Genomic DNA, 20,568 nt, shown 5'->3' on the forward strand with positions numbered 1-20,568 from the left:
CAGATTGCGGATTTTTCATATTCAGATTTCAGTCATATTGTTGATTCAGATTTGAAGAATTCAGAATTAGAAATCAAATATAAATTTAGTTTTTGAAATCTGAAACCTGTGTGAAAATTGAAATTCGGAACTCAGATTCAGAAATCACTTTTATAGTATAGAACTCAGTATTCAGTTTCAGATTTGTTGTTCAGAATGCAGAAAGAATAGATATCTATTTAATATTCGGGATTCGGAGTTCATGAATAGATTCTGATTCAAATTCATATCCCAGACTTGGATTTGAGATTCAGATTTCAGATCGAAATTTTGGATTCAGATCTTCAGATTTTTTTTTCAATATCAAGTAAAAAATCATATTATTTATTTTATTGAAATATTGGTTTTTACTAATAATTCAACTAAAAATTTGAAATTCAAATTTGCTCATTCGGTGAACTGTCTAAATGATAAATTGTTACATTTTGTAATAGCATGTTCTGTACCAAAAAACTGTCCATATCAAGCTTCCGGTCAAGTGGAAAACCGAAGGGTGAATCTTCTGTATATTTTGATCCGGAGCCGGCACCGCAACTTTTAAAAGCATCGAACGTAGAAAACTGTGGTACTTTCGGTGGCCGATAAGGACTAACTATAAAGAACAGAGAAATGTCAAAACCATCAGGAAGCCCCCGTGGTAGCAACAATCGATCTGGCCATCCACAGATTGCTTCAGCCATGTCCAGGGCAAAGGGTTTCCTGCCGTCTAATGCATCAAGAGTTCTTTGGTACAGCTCGGAGTATATGGTTCGATCTGCTATGTCGAAATAGAAGTCACTTGTGTTGCGCTCAATGAGATTTTCACCGGGAATCAGATTGATCATGTATTGATCCATTTCAACGAAATATTTTTTCACCGACGGCAAGTTTTCGAATCCTGAAATGGCTGGGCCCATGTACATACGCACTATTGCTTTCCCGGTGTAATTGGATGCTACGCTCAAAGTGTAATTGAACGGTTTGTGATTCAATCGCTGCTGTCGGGCAAAGACTTTGAAGTCCCATGTTGTTCTGTTCTCCGAATTCGCGAATGGTAAACCGTTGCTTATATCTATATCGAAATTCTCGAAATATGTAGTTAATTTTTCAATTCTGAAACTTTTTATTTGGACGCCAGGGAAATTCAGTTCTTGTTGTGTGTATGGTTTGAGTTGATTCTTGAACTGCCAATAGACGCCTAAATTTAGTTCGAGCATTTGGTAGAATACTGGATCACGCATTGTTGTTTCGGTGAAAGCTAAAGCTCCATTCCACAGAGATCCCACTGAGTCGTTATAACTGGTTTGTTCTACAATCAAACGGCCCAGAACTTCCAAAGACTCCGAAAAGTTTGATGAATTGACACTATCGGCGTTAGATTCAATCATGTTTCCTAGAAAATCCACTGAATCAAAAGAGCGGAGATCAATCGTTGTCCCGTTCGCAAGTACCAGGTGTCCTTGATCGATGGTTTGTTTCAGAGACGATTCAAGATCCTTCAATTTCTGTAACTTCCGAACATCCCCAACAGCTAGTCCTAAGTTGTTAACACGTTTCTTGAAAGTGATACCATTCCAGTGACGCAACATCGAATAGTATCCTGTAGGAATTAGTGGTTCCCATGCCAGTTCAGCAATTGGCCCTAAGCCATTCGATTGTCTCTCGAGATAGTATCGTGCTAGAAGTTGTTGATGCATGTATAAAAACAACTCTCCTCGTCGATCTCTATTCAATCCGAGGCCATCTCCACCGAGAAATGCTGCATATTCTAGCTTGTAATAGTAGTAATACGCATTCAAGCCAATGTCCTCGGTGAAATACGCCAGCTGCCCTTCCGTGTTGTAACCGGTAGATAGTGCTGATTTGTTAACGGTAATATACTCTCTAAGCGTAGGATGAAAGCCATAATCTGGATCTTCCATAGTTCGTACTCGAGCGTAATTCATCACACCGGCGTCGAAGAAGAAGTGGGGACTCAATTCGTAAATAACTGGCAGATTTATTCCGTGTAAATCCTGCCGATGGATAACCGCTAAGGTTAGCGCATAGATGAACATACCCTCGTTAACGTTTGCACGAGCCCAGATTACATTGCGGAAGAACGTGTCCCAGTTGATCGCATTATAGAAAAATCTGAACAGCAATTTGGCTTGCTCGAGCAAATTTTCATTGAAAATGGTAAAAATTTCACCCTTTCCTAGGTGTTCCCCTTTGAAGACTGCAAAGAACTGCTTTACTTCATCATATTTCTGCAACGTGTTAAATTATAAATCATCTAACAGGATTTATTAAAACATTTTATTCCTACCAAGTACTTGCTTTCATCACTGATCCATTCTTTAGTATAGGCTAGGTATTCTTCAGGAATTACTTCCGACTGATAAGGGTGTCGTAAAATTTCCAAACAGAATTTTTGCTTCTGAAGCAGCTCCCTGTTGGCTGGATGTTTCATAAATATATAAGAACTTGCAAGTTTTATAATGTTTCAATTATCTACCATATTTCACGCTTTCAGCATCAGAAGGCACCTCTGAAGATGTCGAGGAAATAAAATGTTCTATTGCAATAAGTAATAAAACGAAAATCAAGCGATGTTGAACCATCTTTACGATCAATCCAGTAGGACTATTCAACTTAAAATGCCCATTTCTGCATATGCATTGCCGCTTCTCGTTGTGATTCGTGATGATTTGCAACTGATAAGGGCTTATGAATTCGTTTGTTTGGCGATTGGCGAATCTTTTGAAACTAACTAGGTATGCTATTGTTATGAGCTCGATGCAAGTTCTGTTCGTTTGAAAAAAAACTTGGCTTGTTCTGGCATGGGTAAAAATGATCTTTAGAAAAGCGTACCACAAATGATTAAATAAAATACATTTTTCATAATTTTGGAATAGATTAAACGCAATACATAATCAGAAAAAAACGAGCTATAACAAGCGCAACAACCAGTGAGCAGAGTTTAATTTGAGGCAGTTTGAGTTATAGGTAGGTACCTATGTATAATAATGTTTCAGCATATCATATTGTATCGTAAATCGTCTTCAACGGATTTTAATTTTGGTTCCAAGAAACTCTTGCCAACTAAAACATTGATTGTAGAAAACTTGTAGGGGGATTGTACCTAAACTATAGGACGCTATTGAATTCGAGGCATCGCTAATGATGTTATTTGTAGTGATCTAACTAATAGAAAACAATTGTCTGTTTACAAGATGGGTTTAGTTCTTCAGAGGTCCTTGAAGTCGGTTTTTCTCAAGGTATGGTATTGCGGAAATTGTACCTATTTAGACTCCTGTGCAAATAATTTCCACGCAGTAAAATTGTCGCACTGACGCACACACAGACGCACAATCGATGACAGTTTTTTAAAATAAGCCGTTGCTCGCTTCTGATTCTCAAATCACATTTCTAACACTATCGTTGTTTCCAGTTAACATGAAACCGTAATAGAAATGAGAATCCAAATCGACTATTGAGACACCATTCCATAACCATCATAAACACGTTGGTATTAAGTGATTGGTTTACGACAAGCTTTGCCCAAAAAAGGTTAAATCGGATACCAGTTTAGTCAATTCGTAAATATGTCTCCAAAAAGTTGACAAAATGCTAATTCGACGTTAACGATTTGAGCTATCTAAAAGTGAACTGATTTATGATAAATGGGCGGTCGTTCAATTGACACTGTATCCGGTCTTTCCCTTTCTTCCTTTGATCGGTTCGGTAAAAAAAAAACACGCCTATGGAGCTACAGCGTGGATCATATCAACTGATGAGTTGGCATCGTGGTAAGATATCGGACAGCGAACTTTGAGGACTGGAGTTCAAATCATGGTCGAAGAGTTTTTTTTGTTGTACTCAAATTACTCAAATTGTTTATTTTTCTATTTGTGTGGAAATCGAATCGTTGGAAACTTGTCATTGTACAGGGTCCGGCAATTGAACTGCTACATTACTTCAACAGTAATTATTTCGTTGCACACGAAACAGTATTGAACGACCCCTCGTCGCTTGGTTTACATTAAGTCTTAGCTATCATTGGATGCAAGTGTTAATCAGGTGTTATCCGGAAAAATGGATCTCGAACAGAAACGTAGCGCTGTGGTTGCCTTGTTCCTAGCTGGCAAACGGCAGAAGGACATAGTTCGTGAGCTGTCCGATATAAGTGTGTGCAGAAGTTTTGTATACCGTACATTTAAAAGATACCTGGAGACCGGAAGTGCCAAAAAACGGTAGGGTGGGGGTCGCCGACCTACTGTGGTGACACCTGCCATGGCGAAGATCGTCAAGAAGCGCCTTAAGAGAAATTCTCGTCGTTGTGCTACTGAATTGGCAGAGGATCTCATCATATCGGATCAAAGTCTCCGTCGGATCCTGAAAGATAAACTTCAGACCAAGCCCTACAGTGAACGGTAGACAATGTGCAACTCGAGACCCCATACACCCAACCTTCGGGTAATGGTCATATCACCTCTTGTCTGCAACTGACGCAGGCAGGACTCAGTCGCGCTGTTTCCTGCCTGCGTCATCAGTCGTCCTGGCCCTGAGTTCGATGGAGGCGAGGGGGTTCTCCAGACCGCTCTCACAGGCAAGTACCCCGTTATGATGAGAACATCTTCCTCGCGTATCCAGTTTCCGATTCACCACAGATCTAACCCGCAAATTCATCCTGACTCCGCTAAATCTACTGGGCCTCCAGCACCGGGACGCAACGTATCAGGAGTTACGGAGACCCCTGAGCCCTTCGACTCAGTCGCGCTGTTTCCTGCCACCGACAACAGTCGTCCCGGCCCTGAGTTCGTCTGTGGTGAAGGGGTTCTCCAGCCTGCGCTTTCAGGCAAGTATGCTGTTATCGATAGTTCTTCTCCGCGTGGTGGAATTTGCATTTCCAGGGATCCACGTTCTTATTCTGCACCCGACACTGCTGAGCCTATCAACGTTTACTATCAGAACGTCGGTGGTGTCAATTCCTGTCTGGTTGACTACCTCCTTGCCACGTCATGTTCCTGCTACGAATTCATCGCCTTAACAGAAACATGGCTAAACGACCGCACCTTATCCAGTCAAATTATCGGCCCAGACTATGTAGTGTTTCGTTGCGATCGAAGCCCCCTGAACAGCAAAAAATCAACTGGAGGCGGAGTTTTACTTGCTGTAAAGTCCAGATTCACGGCTCAGCTGATCGAAGACAGTTCCTGGAACGATTTGGAACTTCTTTGGGCTCGCATTGATCTCGGTGACCGGAAACTGTACCTATGCGTAGTGTACGTGCCTCCTGACCGCTCTACTGACCTTGTTGTAGCTGAGTCTTTCTCGCACTGCCTCTCCAAAATAAGCTCAATCTGCTCTCCCGAAGATGACATACTTGTTATCGGTGATTTCAACATGCCTGGTTTGAAATGGTGCCCCTCCCATGGTGCATTTTTGTTCCCAGATCCTATGCGCTCCTATTTCTCGGCTCCTTCCAACATCTTTCTGGACTCTTTGAGAACCGCGACTCTTCGCCAGATCAACAGCTTCGAAAACGAAAACGGTCGTACGCTAGACCTCTGCTTCATAAACGAAGGCTTCAGGAATCCGACTATAGATTTAGCTCCCGCCCCTCTCGTCAAAGTTGTTTCTCATCATCCAGCTTTAGTGGTCTCAATCGATGTCACTGACATTAACGCCCCCGTAGAGGAAACTGCTTCTTTCTACCAGGACTTCAAAAACGTCGACTACGAAGCTATCTCACTTGTCCTGGATTCTATCGAATGGGAGAATGAGCTCGATCTTTCTAATCCCAATGCTGCTGCTGCGACTTTCTCAAACATACTGAACTACATAATCGATCGTCATGTTCCGAAACGAAGCTTACCGTCCAACCCACGAGCTCCCTGGGTCACTAATCAACTGCGACAATTGAAGACGGCTAAAAACCGTGCTCTTCGATACTTCAGCAAGCACAAGTCCCTCTGCACAAAAGAAGAATACCGCAAGCTAAACACGGCATACAAAAAAAGCAGCAGGCGTTGCTACCAGAACTATCTTCACCGGCTACAGCGCAATTTTAAGACCAACCCGAGATCTTTCTGGAAGTACGTCAAAAATCAGCGGAAAGAATTCGGGCTTCCGTCTAAAATGTTCTTGAAAGACCACACAGCGAACACCGATTCTGAAATATGTAATCTTTTTGCTGAGAAATTTTCAAGCGTTTTCTCAACGGGATCCATTTCCTCAGAACAACTGGATACGGCTGTAAGAAATATTTCACCTCTTGATTCTTCCTTAAGCCGTATTTCATTCGATGACGCAGCCATTCTGAAGGCGACAGCCAAGCTTAAAAATTCATCATCTACGGGTCCGGACGGGATACCAGCTATTTTCTTGAAACGTTTCATGCCACATCTACTGACTCCCATTAGGCATATTTTTCGAGCTTCGCTGGACTTCGCAATCTTTCCCTCGCTTTGGAAAGAAGCTTATATGTTTCCTGTTCACAAAAAGGGAGATAAGAAAGATATAGACAACTATCGTGGAATTTCAGCTCTTTGTTCGATAGCCAAACTGTTCGAATTGGTTGTTCTGGATCCGATTTTCTCGTCCTCGAAGCAATACTTTTCCAACGATCAACACGGATTCTTGCCAAAACGATCCACGACAACGAATTTGCTGACTTTCACATCATTCGTGCAAGATAGCTTTGCCATGAAGTCCCAAACTGACGCCATCTATACTGATCTGTCTGCTGCTTTCGACAAAGTAAATCACGATATTGCAATCGCAAAACTCGAACGCTTAGGATTCGGTGGATCCCTCCTGGACTGGTTTCGGAGCTATTTAACAGGACGAAAGTTATCAGTGCAAACTGGAAATAACTTTTCAAGACAGTTCTCCGCTTGCTCAGGTGTGCCTCAGGGAAGCCACTTGGGACCGATAATTTTTGTCATCTATTTTAACGATGTACTCACTCTCTTGGACGGTCCAAAACTTGCGTATGCCGACGACCTCAAACTTTTCCACACCATCAATGGCCAAGACGATATCGATCTCTTGCAAAGGCAGTTCAACACCTTCGCTCACTGGTGTGACACCAACTGCTTGCCTCTGAACCACAGCAAATGTGCGGTCATTTCATTTTCTCGCAAGCGGAACCCTCTTTGCGCAGAGTACACTCTCGGGAACGAAACCATCGCCCGGGTGGAACACATCAACGATTTGGGAGTTATCCTAGACCATCGGCTGGAGTTTAAGACTCATACGAATTACATCGTTGATAAAGCATCTAGAAGTCTTGGCTTCTTATTTCGCGTAACAAAGGATGTAACGTTTTCATGTTGCAAAAAAAAAAAGGTTCAATTCGGCTAAACAAGGCTTTAAAAAAAATGTTGGCTTAAGCGCCAAACCTTTTAAAGATTTTCCAACACTTCGTTTAGATGCCCGGCGGCTAGCGGGAAGTCGTGGATCCGCAGCTGGTTCATAACACAGGTTCAGCTTAGATTTTACACCCTTTTAATTTTCACAGAATTACATAAAGATTACAACTTTTCTAATTGGCCAAGTATAATAAAAAAAAACAACACACTCGCGTGAGATCTCACGGTCAGCCTCAGCTTCCGTCGGCTCAACCGGATTCCAGCGTTTCGTTCCGCAAAAGTAAAAGATAACACCAAAAAGGGCCACTGGTTTCCTGGGGAATACCACGGCTAACTTAGCATTGCACTATTAATCTTTGTTTCACAACTTACGTGGCCCTTCTGGATTTCCTTGCTCCGGCTGGCGAGAGCGATCGAACGAAGATTGGATCTCTTTCATTATCCAATTAATGGCAATGAAAATTGCCGATTCCGCGTAAAGCGGTCTATAAACGGGTGATGGGTTGACACCCAGATCGCTCCCGCACTCTTCTCCCACGGCAACATCGCACCTTGGACGCGAACGGCCTCCAAACGTCCAACACGACAGCATCGGCACGAGAATATCGGTCGTAGCGACAGCGAAACAGCGAAACAGCAGCGCACAAAACTTTCGGTCGCACTCACCGACCACACGGGAGAAGGCCCAAGAACGGAATGAAACTCGATCGCAGCAATCATTGCCCTTTTATCGATTCCGATCTAGTGCAGTTTGGTGTTGATGCTGCTACAGTTTTGGTCGACGCTCAAGGTTTTCGCTCGGGCGTTTTGCTCGTTCGTTTTGGAGTGTGTTTCGTATGAGTTTTTCGTCGTTTGAATAGGGTGCTTAATCAAAGCTGAACTTTGATGTTCAAAATGTTACAAGGAGTTTAAAGATGTGTACTGCCTGAAAAGCCTGTATTGCAGCATAGTCCGCTCAACTCTCGAATATGCATCTGCAGTTTGGTGCCCATTTTACCAGAACGGAGCTGAACGAATAGAGGCTATCCAGCGGCGCTTCATACGGTATGCCCTGCGACACTTGAACTGGTTAGATCCGTTTCGTTTACCCAGTTACGATAACCGTTGTCGCCTAATTGATTTAGACACGCTTCAAAATCGTCGAAACGCTGCACGTGCTTTAATCGTAGCAGATCTCCTTGCGTCGAGGATCGACTCTCCTACGCTGCTGGAGGCTATTCCCCTCAGTGTGCGGCCCCGAGGATTAAGGAACCAAAATCTGCAGCTCTATGTTCCCATCCGGCTGAATAACTACGGAGCCAACAGCGCTCTAGTTGGAATTTTGAGAACTTTCAACCGCTTCGCTGAGTACTTTGACTTCGACGTTTCAAGAGCTACTTTCCGAAGAAAAATTTTAATGGTTTCGAGAACTTTGTAGTTTTAAGTAGTTTTTAATTTATTATTTTATTAGGCTATCATTAGGATCAACATGTGATCCGTTGATGTTTTACACAAATAAACAAACAAATAAAAAGTAACTCCGATTCTCTACCTCCCCGTGGTGCTAGCTGGGGTGCGAGCAACCTTAGCGGAGATCGGGTACCCAACCCCGGTGGATGCTTTGGTCGCATGCAAACTTAGTCAGGAGGCTTCGTACGCGTCTGTTCTCCATGTCAGGGGCGGCGTGCGGAGTGCAACAACGTCCTTGTGGTGTTCGGGACCCAAAACAGCAACATCACGACGGTCCTCCTGCGAGATAGTGGGGTTAGCTGCAGGCCTTGCGAGCCCGTGACTACAAAAAACAGAAGCAACGAACAACGAACAACCAAGCCCTACAAGATCCAAAAGGTTCAAGACCTTACGGTGAAGCAGAAACAAGAACGGGTAAAAAAAGCGAAGGCGCTGCTGGAGAAGGCCGCGGAAGGAAGGAATACCGTGTTTACCGACGAGAAACTCTTCACCGTTCATAGTAGTTCGTGAATAAGCAGAACGACAGAGACTAGCTGACGGCCACCCATCGGTGATGGTTTGGGCCGGAATCACCCGTGATAGCTTGACTCCGCTGGTTTTTGTCCCTGAAGGAGTGAAGATCAACCAAAATACATATTTTGGTTCCAGGAATTGGGTGGATCATAAGATGCGTTCCTCGACCGTCTGCGGCGAGTGGTTAAACTCAAGGGCGAACAAGTCGAAATTTACCAGTGAATTTTGAAAAAAATAATTTATTTTCAAGAGAAATTGAATTAACATAAAAAGTTGTTGTTTTGATCAATTTATATATTCGTTTCAATGTAGCACTTCAATTGCCGAACCCTGTAGATATCTCGCCTCCACTTTTGTAGCTAGGTATATGCTATTTTGGTAAGTTAAATATAATCTTTCCATCTGGTATATTTGTTTGAATAATTCTGTTGTTCCAGCGATGTACATTCTTAAGTGTTTGCTGGGTTATTTTTGAAGAAAATTCTTATAAAATGCGAAAGAAGGAGTTAATTAATGAAAGTTGACCGGCCTACACATGAAAAGAAACAAACAGAAAACAGAATGCGTTTTATACATGCAGTACCAGAACGCTGGTAGTTCAACTTCATTATGGCTTATTCGAGCGTTTCTTGAATTGTTGAAAAATCGGTTAAAAATTAGGAAATCGTCGATTATTTTTATTGACACAGCTGTCGCAATCATTTTTCAATAAATTTAATCCAAAGATGTTCAGCATATCGATTTGTGTCATTGTCCATGTATGCGTCAGTGAGCAACTGCGCGCAAATTATTAGCACGGGGATAGGAATGGGAACGGTGATTTGATATCAAGAAAATGAGGAAATAAATCGGTAAACGAACGCTTGTAAAGGCTCCATCCAAATCTGTTAGTTATTGCTGATCCAATCTTTTTTTCTATTTCTGCGATAGCTGATTTGGGCTCCCGTAGGGTACCACTGTAAAAAAAATTACAGTATTCAAGAAAAAAATGAGCATTGTTCTTCATAAGGATTATTTATCGACTGAAATTAAATCGGATGAACTATAGGGAAAAACATTGAAAGATGATTTAATTAAAAGTTGTCAAAAGAAAAACGTGTTTACCAAATATATTTTCGGATTATCAATTTTTTTTTTTTTTTTTTACAATTCTTTATTTGAAACGGCTCATACCTTCAGGCTTTAAGGAGCCAAAATCGATTTTGGTTGTTTACAATTGATTTCTTAACTTAACACTTTGTGAGAGGAGAAAGGAAGATAGAAAGGGAAATATGAAAATAAAAAAGAAATTATAGACGTAGATCGATAGCTTTTAGAAAAAGGTAGATTTCGAACATATAGTCCAAATCTAGCACAGCTAGTACATCTCTCACTGGAACATTAGGTGGTTTTCCTCGGGCCCTAAGGGAGTCTATTAAATTCGTTCTGGCGACAAGATGGACCTCACACGACCAAACAATATGCTCGATGTCATGGTAACCTTGGCCGCAACTACACAAATTGCTGCCAGCAATGTCAAAACGATAGAGTACCGCGTCTAAGGAACAATGATTGGACATGAGACGGGAAAATATACGAATAAAATCCCGACTCAGGTCCAATCTATTAAACCAGGGTTTAAGGCTTACCTTTGGGATAATCGAGTGGAGCCACCGACCATCCTCATCCTCGTCCCATTTGCGCTGCCAGTTGACAAGAGAGTTCCCTCGTACCAAGAAGTAGAATTCGTTGAAGACGATTTCACGTGGATACGTGTCGCCTTCCGTCGCCCCCACCTTTGCCAGAGAGTCTGCCTTCTCATTGCCCACTATCGAGCAATGAGAGGGAACCCAAACAAAGGTGATTGAAAAGCGACGTCTTGTTAAAGCACTCAAAATATCCCGTATCTTCTCTAGGAAGAACGGCGAGTGCTTTCCCGGTCGTATTGAGTGTATTGCGTCAACTGAGCTTAGACTATCCGTTACAATGTAGTAGTGCCCAACAGGCCGTGAGGCGATGCTGTCCAAGGCCCAGTGAATAGCAGCTAACTCTGCTATATATACAGAGCATGGTGACTGGAGGTTATAAGAGGCGCTAGTTGTTTCGTTGAAAACTCCAAATCCCGTTGATTCCTCAATTAGAGACCCATCGGTAAAGTACATTTTGTCAGCATCGACGTGTCTATATTTAGCTTCGAAAATTTTTGGAATCAGAAGTGGGCGATGCGAATCCGGGATTCCACGAATTTCCTGCTGCATAGACAAATCAAACTGGACAGAAGAATTATCGTAGTCTGGGCTGAAAACACGAGTTGGAGAGAAAGAAGAAGGGTTTACCTGCATTGACATGAGGACATGGTATATAGACATAAATCTGGTATGAAGATTTTGCTCTAGTAACCTTTCAAAATTAACGATCACCAATGGGTTCATGACCTCACACCTGATGAGGAACCGAAGTGATAGTAGATTGTATCGATCTTTCAAAGGGAGTATTCCTGCCAAAACTTCAAGACTCATGTTGTGCGTTGAGGGCATACAGCCCAAAGCGATGCGAAGACAACGGTATTGGATACGCTCGAGTTTGATGAGGTGAGTTTTGGCAGCCGACTGGAAACAGAAGCTACCATATTCCATCACTGAAAGAATAGTTGTTCGATACAATTTTAAAAGATCTTCTGGATGGGCTCCCCACCAGGTGCCAGTGATTGATCGGAGAAAATTGATTCTCTGTTGGCATTTTCCTTTCAGATACTCAATGTGTGCTCTCCAGGTACATTTGGAATCAAACCAAACCCCAAGATACTTAAAACACCTCGATTGAGTGATCGTTCTGCCAAGAAATTGGAGCTGTGGTTGAGCTGGTCTATGTTTTTTAGAGAAAACTACTAACTCCGTTTTCTCTGGAGAGAACTCGATCCCAAGCCCCAAAGCCCAGGAAGACAATCTGTCTAAAGTATCTTGTAAAGGTCTGTGCAGATGTAACTCAGTATCACCTGTTACAGATACTACGCCATCATCTGCAAGTTGTCTTAAAGTGCAGCCTTCAGAGAGACAACTGTCGATGTCACTTACGTAAAAGTTGTACAAAAGTGGACTCAAGCATGAACCCTGCGGGAGGCCCATGTAAGAGGTTCTTCTAACTGCAATATCTCCGTGAGCAAAGTTCAGATGTTTCTCACAAAGCAAGCTGTATAAGATGTTGTTCAAAAGAGGAGGCAGACCCCGGGAGTGCAATTTGTCTGACAACACCTCTATTGAGACAGCATCAAAAGCTCCCTTTATGTCTAGAAACACTGAAGCCATTTGCTCACGTTTTGCGTACGCCATTTGTATCTCTGAAGACAGCAGAGCAAGACAATCGTTTGTCCCTTTGCCCCTTCGAAACCCAAATTGAGTATCTGAAAGGAGGCCATTTGCTTCTACCCATTTATCCAAACGAAACAAAATCATTTTCTCCATCAATTTGCGTATACAAGACAACATCGCTATTGGACGGTACGAATTCGCATCGGACGCTGGTTTTCCGGGCTTTTGGATAGCGATAACTCTTACTTGTCTCCACTCTTGGGGAACAATGTTGTTCTCCAAGAATTGATTAAATAAATTCAACAAGCGAAATTTAGCGGCGTCCGGAAGGTTTTTCAACAAGTTGAATTTTATTTTATCAATTCCCGGAGCTGAATTGTTGCAAGAGAGGAGGGCAAGTGAAAATTCGACCATCGAAAAGCGGGAATCTAGACCACACCTATCCGAAGGCACGTTCCGGATTATTTTTTGCACAGGTGTAGAATCTGGACAAACTTTCCGTGCGAAGTTGAATATCCATCTATGTGTATATTCTTCACTTTCATTTGTAGATGATCGATTACGCATGCTTCGTGCAACTTTCCATAAGGTACTCAAGGATGTTTCCCGTGATAAACCACCCACAAAATTTCGCCAATACGCCTTTTTTTTCCCTTTGATTAATTTTTTGAACTGATTTTCAAGGGAAACATATGACTCAAAAAGGACGAGGGTTCCATGTTTTCGAAAATCTTTGAAAGCTTTTGATTTGTCCTTATAAAGCTTGGAACACTGCTGGTCCCACCATGGATTTGGATGCCTTCGAAGAACAGATGCATCTGGGATGGGTTTTGTTTGAGCGGAAAGTGCACTTTCATGGATCAAACGTGAAAGAAAGTGGTACTCCTCCAAAGGAGGTAAAACATTCATAGAATCAATGGCATTTGTTATTTCGTCCGAGTACTTTTTCCAGTCGATGTGTCTTGTAAGGTCATATGCCATATTTGTTGAATTTGAAGTACTGGCCCCATTGGTGATTGTAATTTTGATTGGCAAGTGATCACTACCATTGGGATCAGAGATTACCTTCCACTGGCAATCCAATGATATTGAGTTTGAGCAGAGTGAGAGGTCAATTGCACTTTGTCTTGCAGGAGGTTTAGGAACCCGTGTTTTTTCACCCGTGTTCAAAATTGTTAAATTGAAACTGTCACAAATGTCATAGATAAGAGTAGAACGACTATCGTCAATTTGTTCTCCCCAGACAGTTCCATGTGAATTGAAATCACCCAGGATCAACCTTGGTTCAGGCAAAACTGAACACAGGTCCTCTAGGTGACTTCGATCCACTGCAACTCTATGAGGCCAGTACAAACTGACAACGCATAAGTCCTTACCTCTTATAGTTGTATGACAAGCAACAGCTTCAATTCCTCCTGATAAAGGGAGGTGGATTCTATAGAAGGAGTGGTGCTTATTGATCCCCAAAAGCACCCCTCCATAAGAATCGTTGCGATCCAAACGGATAATATTAAAATCGTGGAAGGAGATGTTTGATTGAGAAGAAAGCCATGTTTCGGAAAGGGCAAAAATATCGCAACTAGTTTCATGAAGAAGAAATTTGAACGGATCCAGTTAAACTACGACAATTCCACTGTAGAACAGTGATATCTCCGACCTCTCGGCGTAAATTAGCCATCGAGAGAGATAAACACTGAAAGAAGGGGCCAAGTTTGCATCAATTGCTTCAAAAGTGTCTTTACAAAAGGAAGCATTGCACTAACAATGCTTTTCATGGATTCAGGTACGTTGAAAAACGAAAAAATTCCATTAAGGATGTCAGAAAACTTGAAAAGTCCCGGTTGAGGAGTTGATTCTGGTAAAACCGCATCAATAATGGGTGCGTTTGGAGGTGATGCTGCTGTTGATTTATTATGTGGTAAAAAGGTCGCTCGGAATCCAGGAGGAATTTGTTTCTTCTTTTCTGCAGAAAACGCTTTCTTGGTGATGTTGGTTAGAGGGTTGATTGTTGGGATTTTATTCGGAATCTTGGGGGTCTTGGTGTTTGTTTTAGCACGCTTTCGTGAGTTCGCTACAAAAATAAATGGATTCTCCTCATCTGTTGTATCCTCGTTATCAACTGGCAGCACCGTGAAAATGTTACTGGACTGCGGTTGAGTCGGAGGCGCCGCGCCCTTTAGTATAGCGGCATAGGAACGTTTTGAACGTTCCTTCAAAGAGCGCTTTTGACTATCCCAGCGGCTCTTAAATGCCTCGCACAAGGAGATGTCATGGGGTGAGCCCCCGCAATAGACACATTTCTGTTCTATTGCTGAGCACGCTCCTTCCCCATGAACCTCCCCGCATTTGGGGCAACGCTTCTTGCTGCAACAATGAGAAGCTGTATGCCCCAATTTAATGCAATTTTTGCATTCCATTGGGCGAGGCACGAAGAGCCGTACAGGAAGCCTCAAAACTCCGTCAATCAAGACGTAGTGAGGGAGGGCGGTACCCGCAAAGGTCACTCGAAATGAGGATGAAGGCGAGTACTTTTTAACTCCTTCCACGACGGTGGTAGTGTTGAGTTGGCGGCAATCCAAGATTTCGACCGAAGTCGAATCAAGGCTCTTAAATTTACCAACGCCGTGGGATTTAACGTACCCGGCCTCCAAACTCATTTCTGAGATCACGCCCTCTATCTCTACGTTTCGAGACGGAACGTAGACGTGGTACTCTAAGTTAATGAATTTGCTGGCAACAATTTCATTAGCGGATTTATGATTGTCCACGACAACGCGCAACTTATTTGGTCGCACCTTCGTTACGCAGGTTACGGAGGGCCACCTCGCCAGATCTTTAGTGATCTGCACTACATTGAGCTGTTTGCCGTTAGCTTTGGGCCGGATGAAAACCACCCATGGCCCAGAAAAAGACAAACCATCTGTGTAGGTTCGGAGTCGAGGAGCTACACTGTCAACTGTGGGTGATGAAGAATTATTAGACGTACGAGAATGATTAGCACTTGAGGGACCAGCATCATCTGAATCCTCCAAATGCTCTTCATTCTCGTACATGGCTTCCTCTTCGTCCACCGATGACGAGTTTAACCCCCCGCCTTCGTTCATATTTTTGCACGGGAACACGAATGTCGCCCGTGGTTAAAATATAACCGAAGCAATCAATGTTCAAAATATGTACAGGGAAAATAATAGATAATAGAATAGAGAAAAAATGAAAAAGAGACTTACAAAGGTTCTTGCACTTTTCAATTGCATGTATTGTATTGTTCAGCAACCACGTGGTCCTCTTTGGAAGAAGATGGCGACCTAGTTGATTTGCTGATAACGCTCTTGACGTAAACGACCGAACCACCGAGACGTCCTGTATCCTGCTACCCACGGCAAACAGCACCGGAACCAACGGCAACAGCTACCACGTTATCCACACTCGGGTTTGTCGGGGGAATAATTAACACTTCCCGATGGCGGCAACACTCGCACCGATGATAATGGCCAGATGAAATTCACGCAAATTTCGATTTCGTGTCTCTGGATTCCGGCAAACGATGGATTATCAATTGTTTATAAAAAAAATTGTGTTTGCCTTGAGATGGTCAATCAGCGGTCAAAATCACGGGAAAAATGAATAATAATAAAAAAATTTGTTTGCGATGGGGTCAATCAGCGGAAAAAAACACGAAAAAAAATGAAAACCTGTAGTTGTTTAGTTAAGTTTAGATTTCGACGACACGGTAGCGATCAAATGCAATAAGTGGTAAAATTTATTATGTTTCTTTTTCATTCACCACATCAATTGCAAATTAAAGTGTCTGCTGAACACGAGTCGGTTCAAAATATTCAAGAATATTGTCCATTTCATTGAAAGTTGGATTTCGTGCTATGTTTTGCAGTCGCAGTTATCCGTATAAAGTTTAACTGAAAAGCGGTGAGCGTGTAAAAAACCGTCAGATTTTATACTGATTAGACAGATCACACAAATTTCGCAGTTATGAGTGCGCAGTCCGATTTTTTGCGATGCGAATGGTATTATTTCTTATAATAGATATTCACCGATCAAAACTCCTTTTTTTAACTTCTCATATACGATTTGTTACATTTTAACGACAACATAATCAAGATAAGTATCAAGGACGCATTTATCGCATCAAAAATCTGCGTCATGCCAAATTCGTTAATTCTCAGGAAAAATGTGTTGTCAATAATGTAGATTGTTTTTACTGTTTTTTGTTTTGTCTGAGATTTCAACGCTCTCACGTTATTCTTCTCTGTTAATAATGTAGAAGCTTCCATCCTCGCTCCCAGAAGAGGAGATAACTTCCTTAAAAAACGCATTTGTGTGGTTATGAATGAAGATAACGAATAACCTTGAATGAAATGAAACAGGTAAATACAAAAATCTGTGTGTATCTCGTAATTAATTCAATCTTAATGAATACTAAGAATAATAATATTTCATTTCGATGACTTCATGTTTTGCCCTCTCGTGCAAAATAATGATTTGTTAATCATTATTGTTGTTCTAAACTTTTCAATGAATTTAGTGAGTAAGAGTGATTTTTTTAACTGTGTTTACTGCTCCGGCTAGCCTACCGCACGGAAGGCTACCGTCGCACGGTTAGAAATTTTCCCAGTAACCGCAATATAATAAGAACGAATATTCCTTATTGCATTCTGATGTCGTTTCTTGTTCAGTGTCAGCGTCTCGCAAAAGTCTTAAAATTCGTGCATTCGTGCATGCTTAAAGTTTCGGTTTATTGACCATATTTTAGTTTCAGAAATACAACGATTAAAAAAATTAAATTCTACGTTTTTGCCTTTCTTACAGAAAGGTATAGTTATCGGTCGATTTGGGAGATCCTTAATTATGGGTCTTAGATATACCTTTATAGGTACCTATCGAATCAGCTCGACGAGTTCAGACGATGTCAGTGTATTTGTGTGTGCTGGTGTGATTTTTTGTAAACATTGTCCACACGTTTTTGCGAAACTGGGAAGTACAATAAAAATGATTTTTGTCTTAAAAAATTAGATTTTTTTCCCTCTTCAATGTATAAAAGAAAGAAAAAAAAAACAAAATAGTTTGAAAAATAAATTTTCATAGTAATTATCATCAAATCATCACTCCAAAAACGTGTCAATATGGCTGGCTAGCCACAACCAGCAATCACTAAACTCAAGATTATCGTATATATGACGTCAAATTATACGTGACGTCATAGATACGCGCTTGCTATCTAAAAGTATGGACCTGTCGATGTGTGGAAGGGAGAACAGACAGAATTCACTCCCACTCAAGTTTTGATGTCATCCTGACAGAAACCGTATGGGAGGAAGAAGACAGTTATAACTTTCCCGGCCAATGATTTTTTTTTAAATTTTTATGGATCAGTTTGATACCAATCCATTGCAAAAATATCGGAACCGAAGCCCCGAATGTAGAATCATAAAAATGGTTTTCACCAAGGGGTACTACCCCGAAATTGATGAAGTCGTTGATGAGTACGTCATGCCCACACTGCATGGTACGGAAGCGATAGTAACTTCGCCCAACATTATATTCAGGCACAGATTGCTCTGAGAAGGGGAAAACAACACGGGTGCGCAGACGATGTATGTCCTCTCATCTTCTCACATGCCGTTCGTGCTTACGAAGCTTTTTCTTAAGCAGCAACGACAGGAGAGTATTTCGCCCGTGGAAGCAAATTAAATCTAATAAGACAAATGCTACTGAATCCTCTCGAGCTTTAAGCTCTCGGGCTTGTTTTTTTGTTCCCTTTTCTCTTCCTCTCTTCAGATCTAACGTTGCGTTGTTGTTGTTGGGGTTGGTGTCTTGCAAAAACGATGACTGCTTGGAGGTCAATTTGAACTTTCACTTGCTGAAGCCAATGGAAGATGACAACCAAACAGTAGCGCCACCAAGCCCTCCATAGTAGAGTTTGAAGCATTTGGGATTTTTTTTGGAACATGCATATAAAGCTAAAATGCTAAGAGCAAGTTCACTGGTGTTGGGAAAAAGTGGTAGAAATTTGGTCACTTTTTGCACATTTTGAAAATTTTGTCATGCAAAAACATTTTCAAGATCAGTGGCCTTCAAGTTTTTTAATAACACGTGTTGTAGTTTCGTATGCTGTGATGCAAAAATAGCAATATTTCTATCACATACGGCTGAAATAGAAACAGTGCTGTAAAAAAATACAACGCCCAAAAATCTTGAAAACATTTTTGCATGGTAAAGTTTTCAAAATGTCAAAACTTCTACCACTTTTTTCCAACACCAGTAAACTTGTTCTAATAATCATCATTGACAAAGTTGAAGAAACAGAAAAAAACATTTTCGCCAGGATGACCAAATACAAAAATGACAAAATTGAAAAAATTGACTAAATAGACCAATTTGACAAAATTGACGAAATTGACAAACTTGACATAATTCATTGATTTGACAAAATTCACTTAGTTGAAAAAATCATAAAATTTGATGAAATTTATAAAATTGACAAAATCGAGAAAATTGGTCGATAAAATTCACTGAATTGACAAAATTAACAAAATAGAAAAAATTGACAAAATTGACAAAATTGACAAAATTGACAAAATTGACAAAATTGACAAAACTGACAAAATTAACAAAATTGACAAAATTAACAAAATTGACAAAAGAGATGAGAAAATCGACAAAATTCACTAAATTGACAAAATTGACAAGATTGATAAAACTGACAAAAAATCGACAAAAATCGACAAAATTGACAAAATTGACACAATTGACCAAATCGACCAAATTGACAAACTTGGCTTAATTCATTGATTTGACGAAATTCACGTAGCTGAAAAAATCATAACAATTGATAATATTTATAAAATTGAAAAAATCGAGAAAATTGGCAGAGTTGACAAAATTGACGATGAAAAAATCGACAAAATTCACTGAATTGACAAAATTGACAAGATTGATAAAACTGACAAAAATCGACAAAATTGACAAAATTGACTAAAACGACCAAATTGTCAAAATTCACAAAATTGACAAAGACAAAATCGACAAAATTCACTTTATTTAAAAAATTGACAAAATTGACTGGCGAAATTTACAAAATTGACCCAATTGACCAAATTGACAAAATTGACAAGATTGACAAAATTGACAAACTTGACAAAATCGAAGAAAATTGACAAAATTGAGAAAATTGGCCAAATTGACAATGACAAAATCGACAAATGCACTTAATTGACAAAGCTGACAAAATTGACAAGATTGACAAATTTGAAAAAATTGACAGAATTTTCAAATTTGAAAAAATTGACAAAATCATTAAAATTGTTAAAATCGACAAAATCTGGAAAATTGGTTAAATTGACAAAATTTACTTACTAACAATGCTGACAATATCATGAAAATTGATAAAATTGACATTATTGACAAAATGGAAAAAATGACCAAATTAACATAATTAACGAAATAGACAAAATCAACAAAACAGAATAAAAATCTCAAAATAACAAAATTAAAAATACTACGCTTTCAAAATTTTCAATATTATTAATTTTCAAAATTTATTCTACCGATTTTCTACATTTTGGTATCGTATTTTACTCTAGCAATTTAAATTTTATCCAATAATTTTATCTATGTATTTGTTTCCTCTACTTGAGGGGTTGAATTATTTGAAATACATGGTCAGGTATCTTTTTTTAAATTGTATTTTTAATTTTTATACCCCTTCCATTTGGAAGATATCATATGCTGTAACTCCAAAAAGAGTAAATTGAGTTAGATTATAATGTCATAGAAACGGAATCATACATGATATTCCAGAATCTAGTTATTCAAAAATCTCCAATTAGTTGCAAATAAGGTTATTTATATGAAATTTATGATTATACAAAAATACTTTTATCCTAATAAAAACTTTGAATCTTTATTTCCTAAATTCATTTTGGATT

The 20,568-nt window shown here is 40.4% G+C and overlaps 2 protein-coding genes across 2 annotated transcripts; one reads left to right on the forward strand and one right to left on the reverse strand.

The window, feature by feature from the left end:
• Positions 1-388: 388 nt before the first annotated feature.
• On the reverse strand, positions 389-2,657 carry LOC129746158 (hexamerin-1.1-like). Its single transcript, XM_055739670.1, has 3 exons — positions 2,516-2,657; positions 2,327-2,457; positions 389-2,267 (listed from the first exon to the last, which is right to left on the reverse strand). The coding sequence occupies exons 1-3, from the start codon at positions 2,619-2,621 to the stop codon at positions 417-419; spliced, it is 2,088 nt and encodes a 695-aa protein (XP_055595645.1). The 5' UTR covers positions 2,622-2,657; the 3' UTR covers positions 389-416.
• Positions 2,658-4,626: 1,969 nt separating this feature from the next.
• LOC129742765 (uncharacterized) lies at positions 4,627-8,076 on the forward strand. The gene is made up of 3 exons (XM_055734706.1): positions 4,627-4,729; positions 4,859-6,579; positions 7,891-8,076. Exons 1-3 carry the CDS (start codon positions 4,627-4,629, stop codon positions 8,074-8,076), a joined length of 2,010 nt encoding a protein of 669 aa, XP_055590681.1.
• Positions 8,077-20,568: the final 12,492 nt, after the last annotated feature.

The sequence above is a fragment of the Uranotaenia lowii genome, chromosome 2, assembly GCF_029784155.1.
Source record: "Uranotaenia lowii strain MFRU-FL chromosome 2, ASM2978415v1, whole genome shotgun sequence".
NCBI lineage: Eukaryota > Metazoa > Arthropoda > Insecta > Diptera > Culicidae > Uranotaenia > Uranotaenia lowii.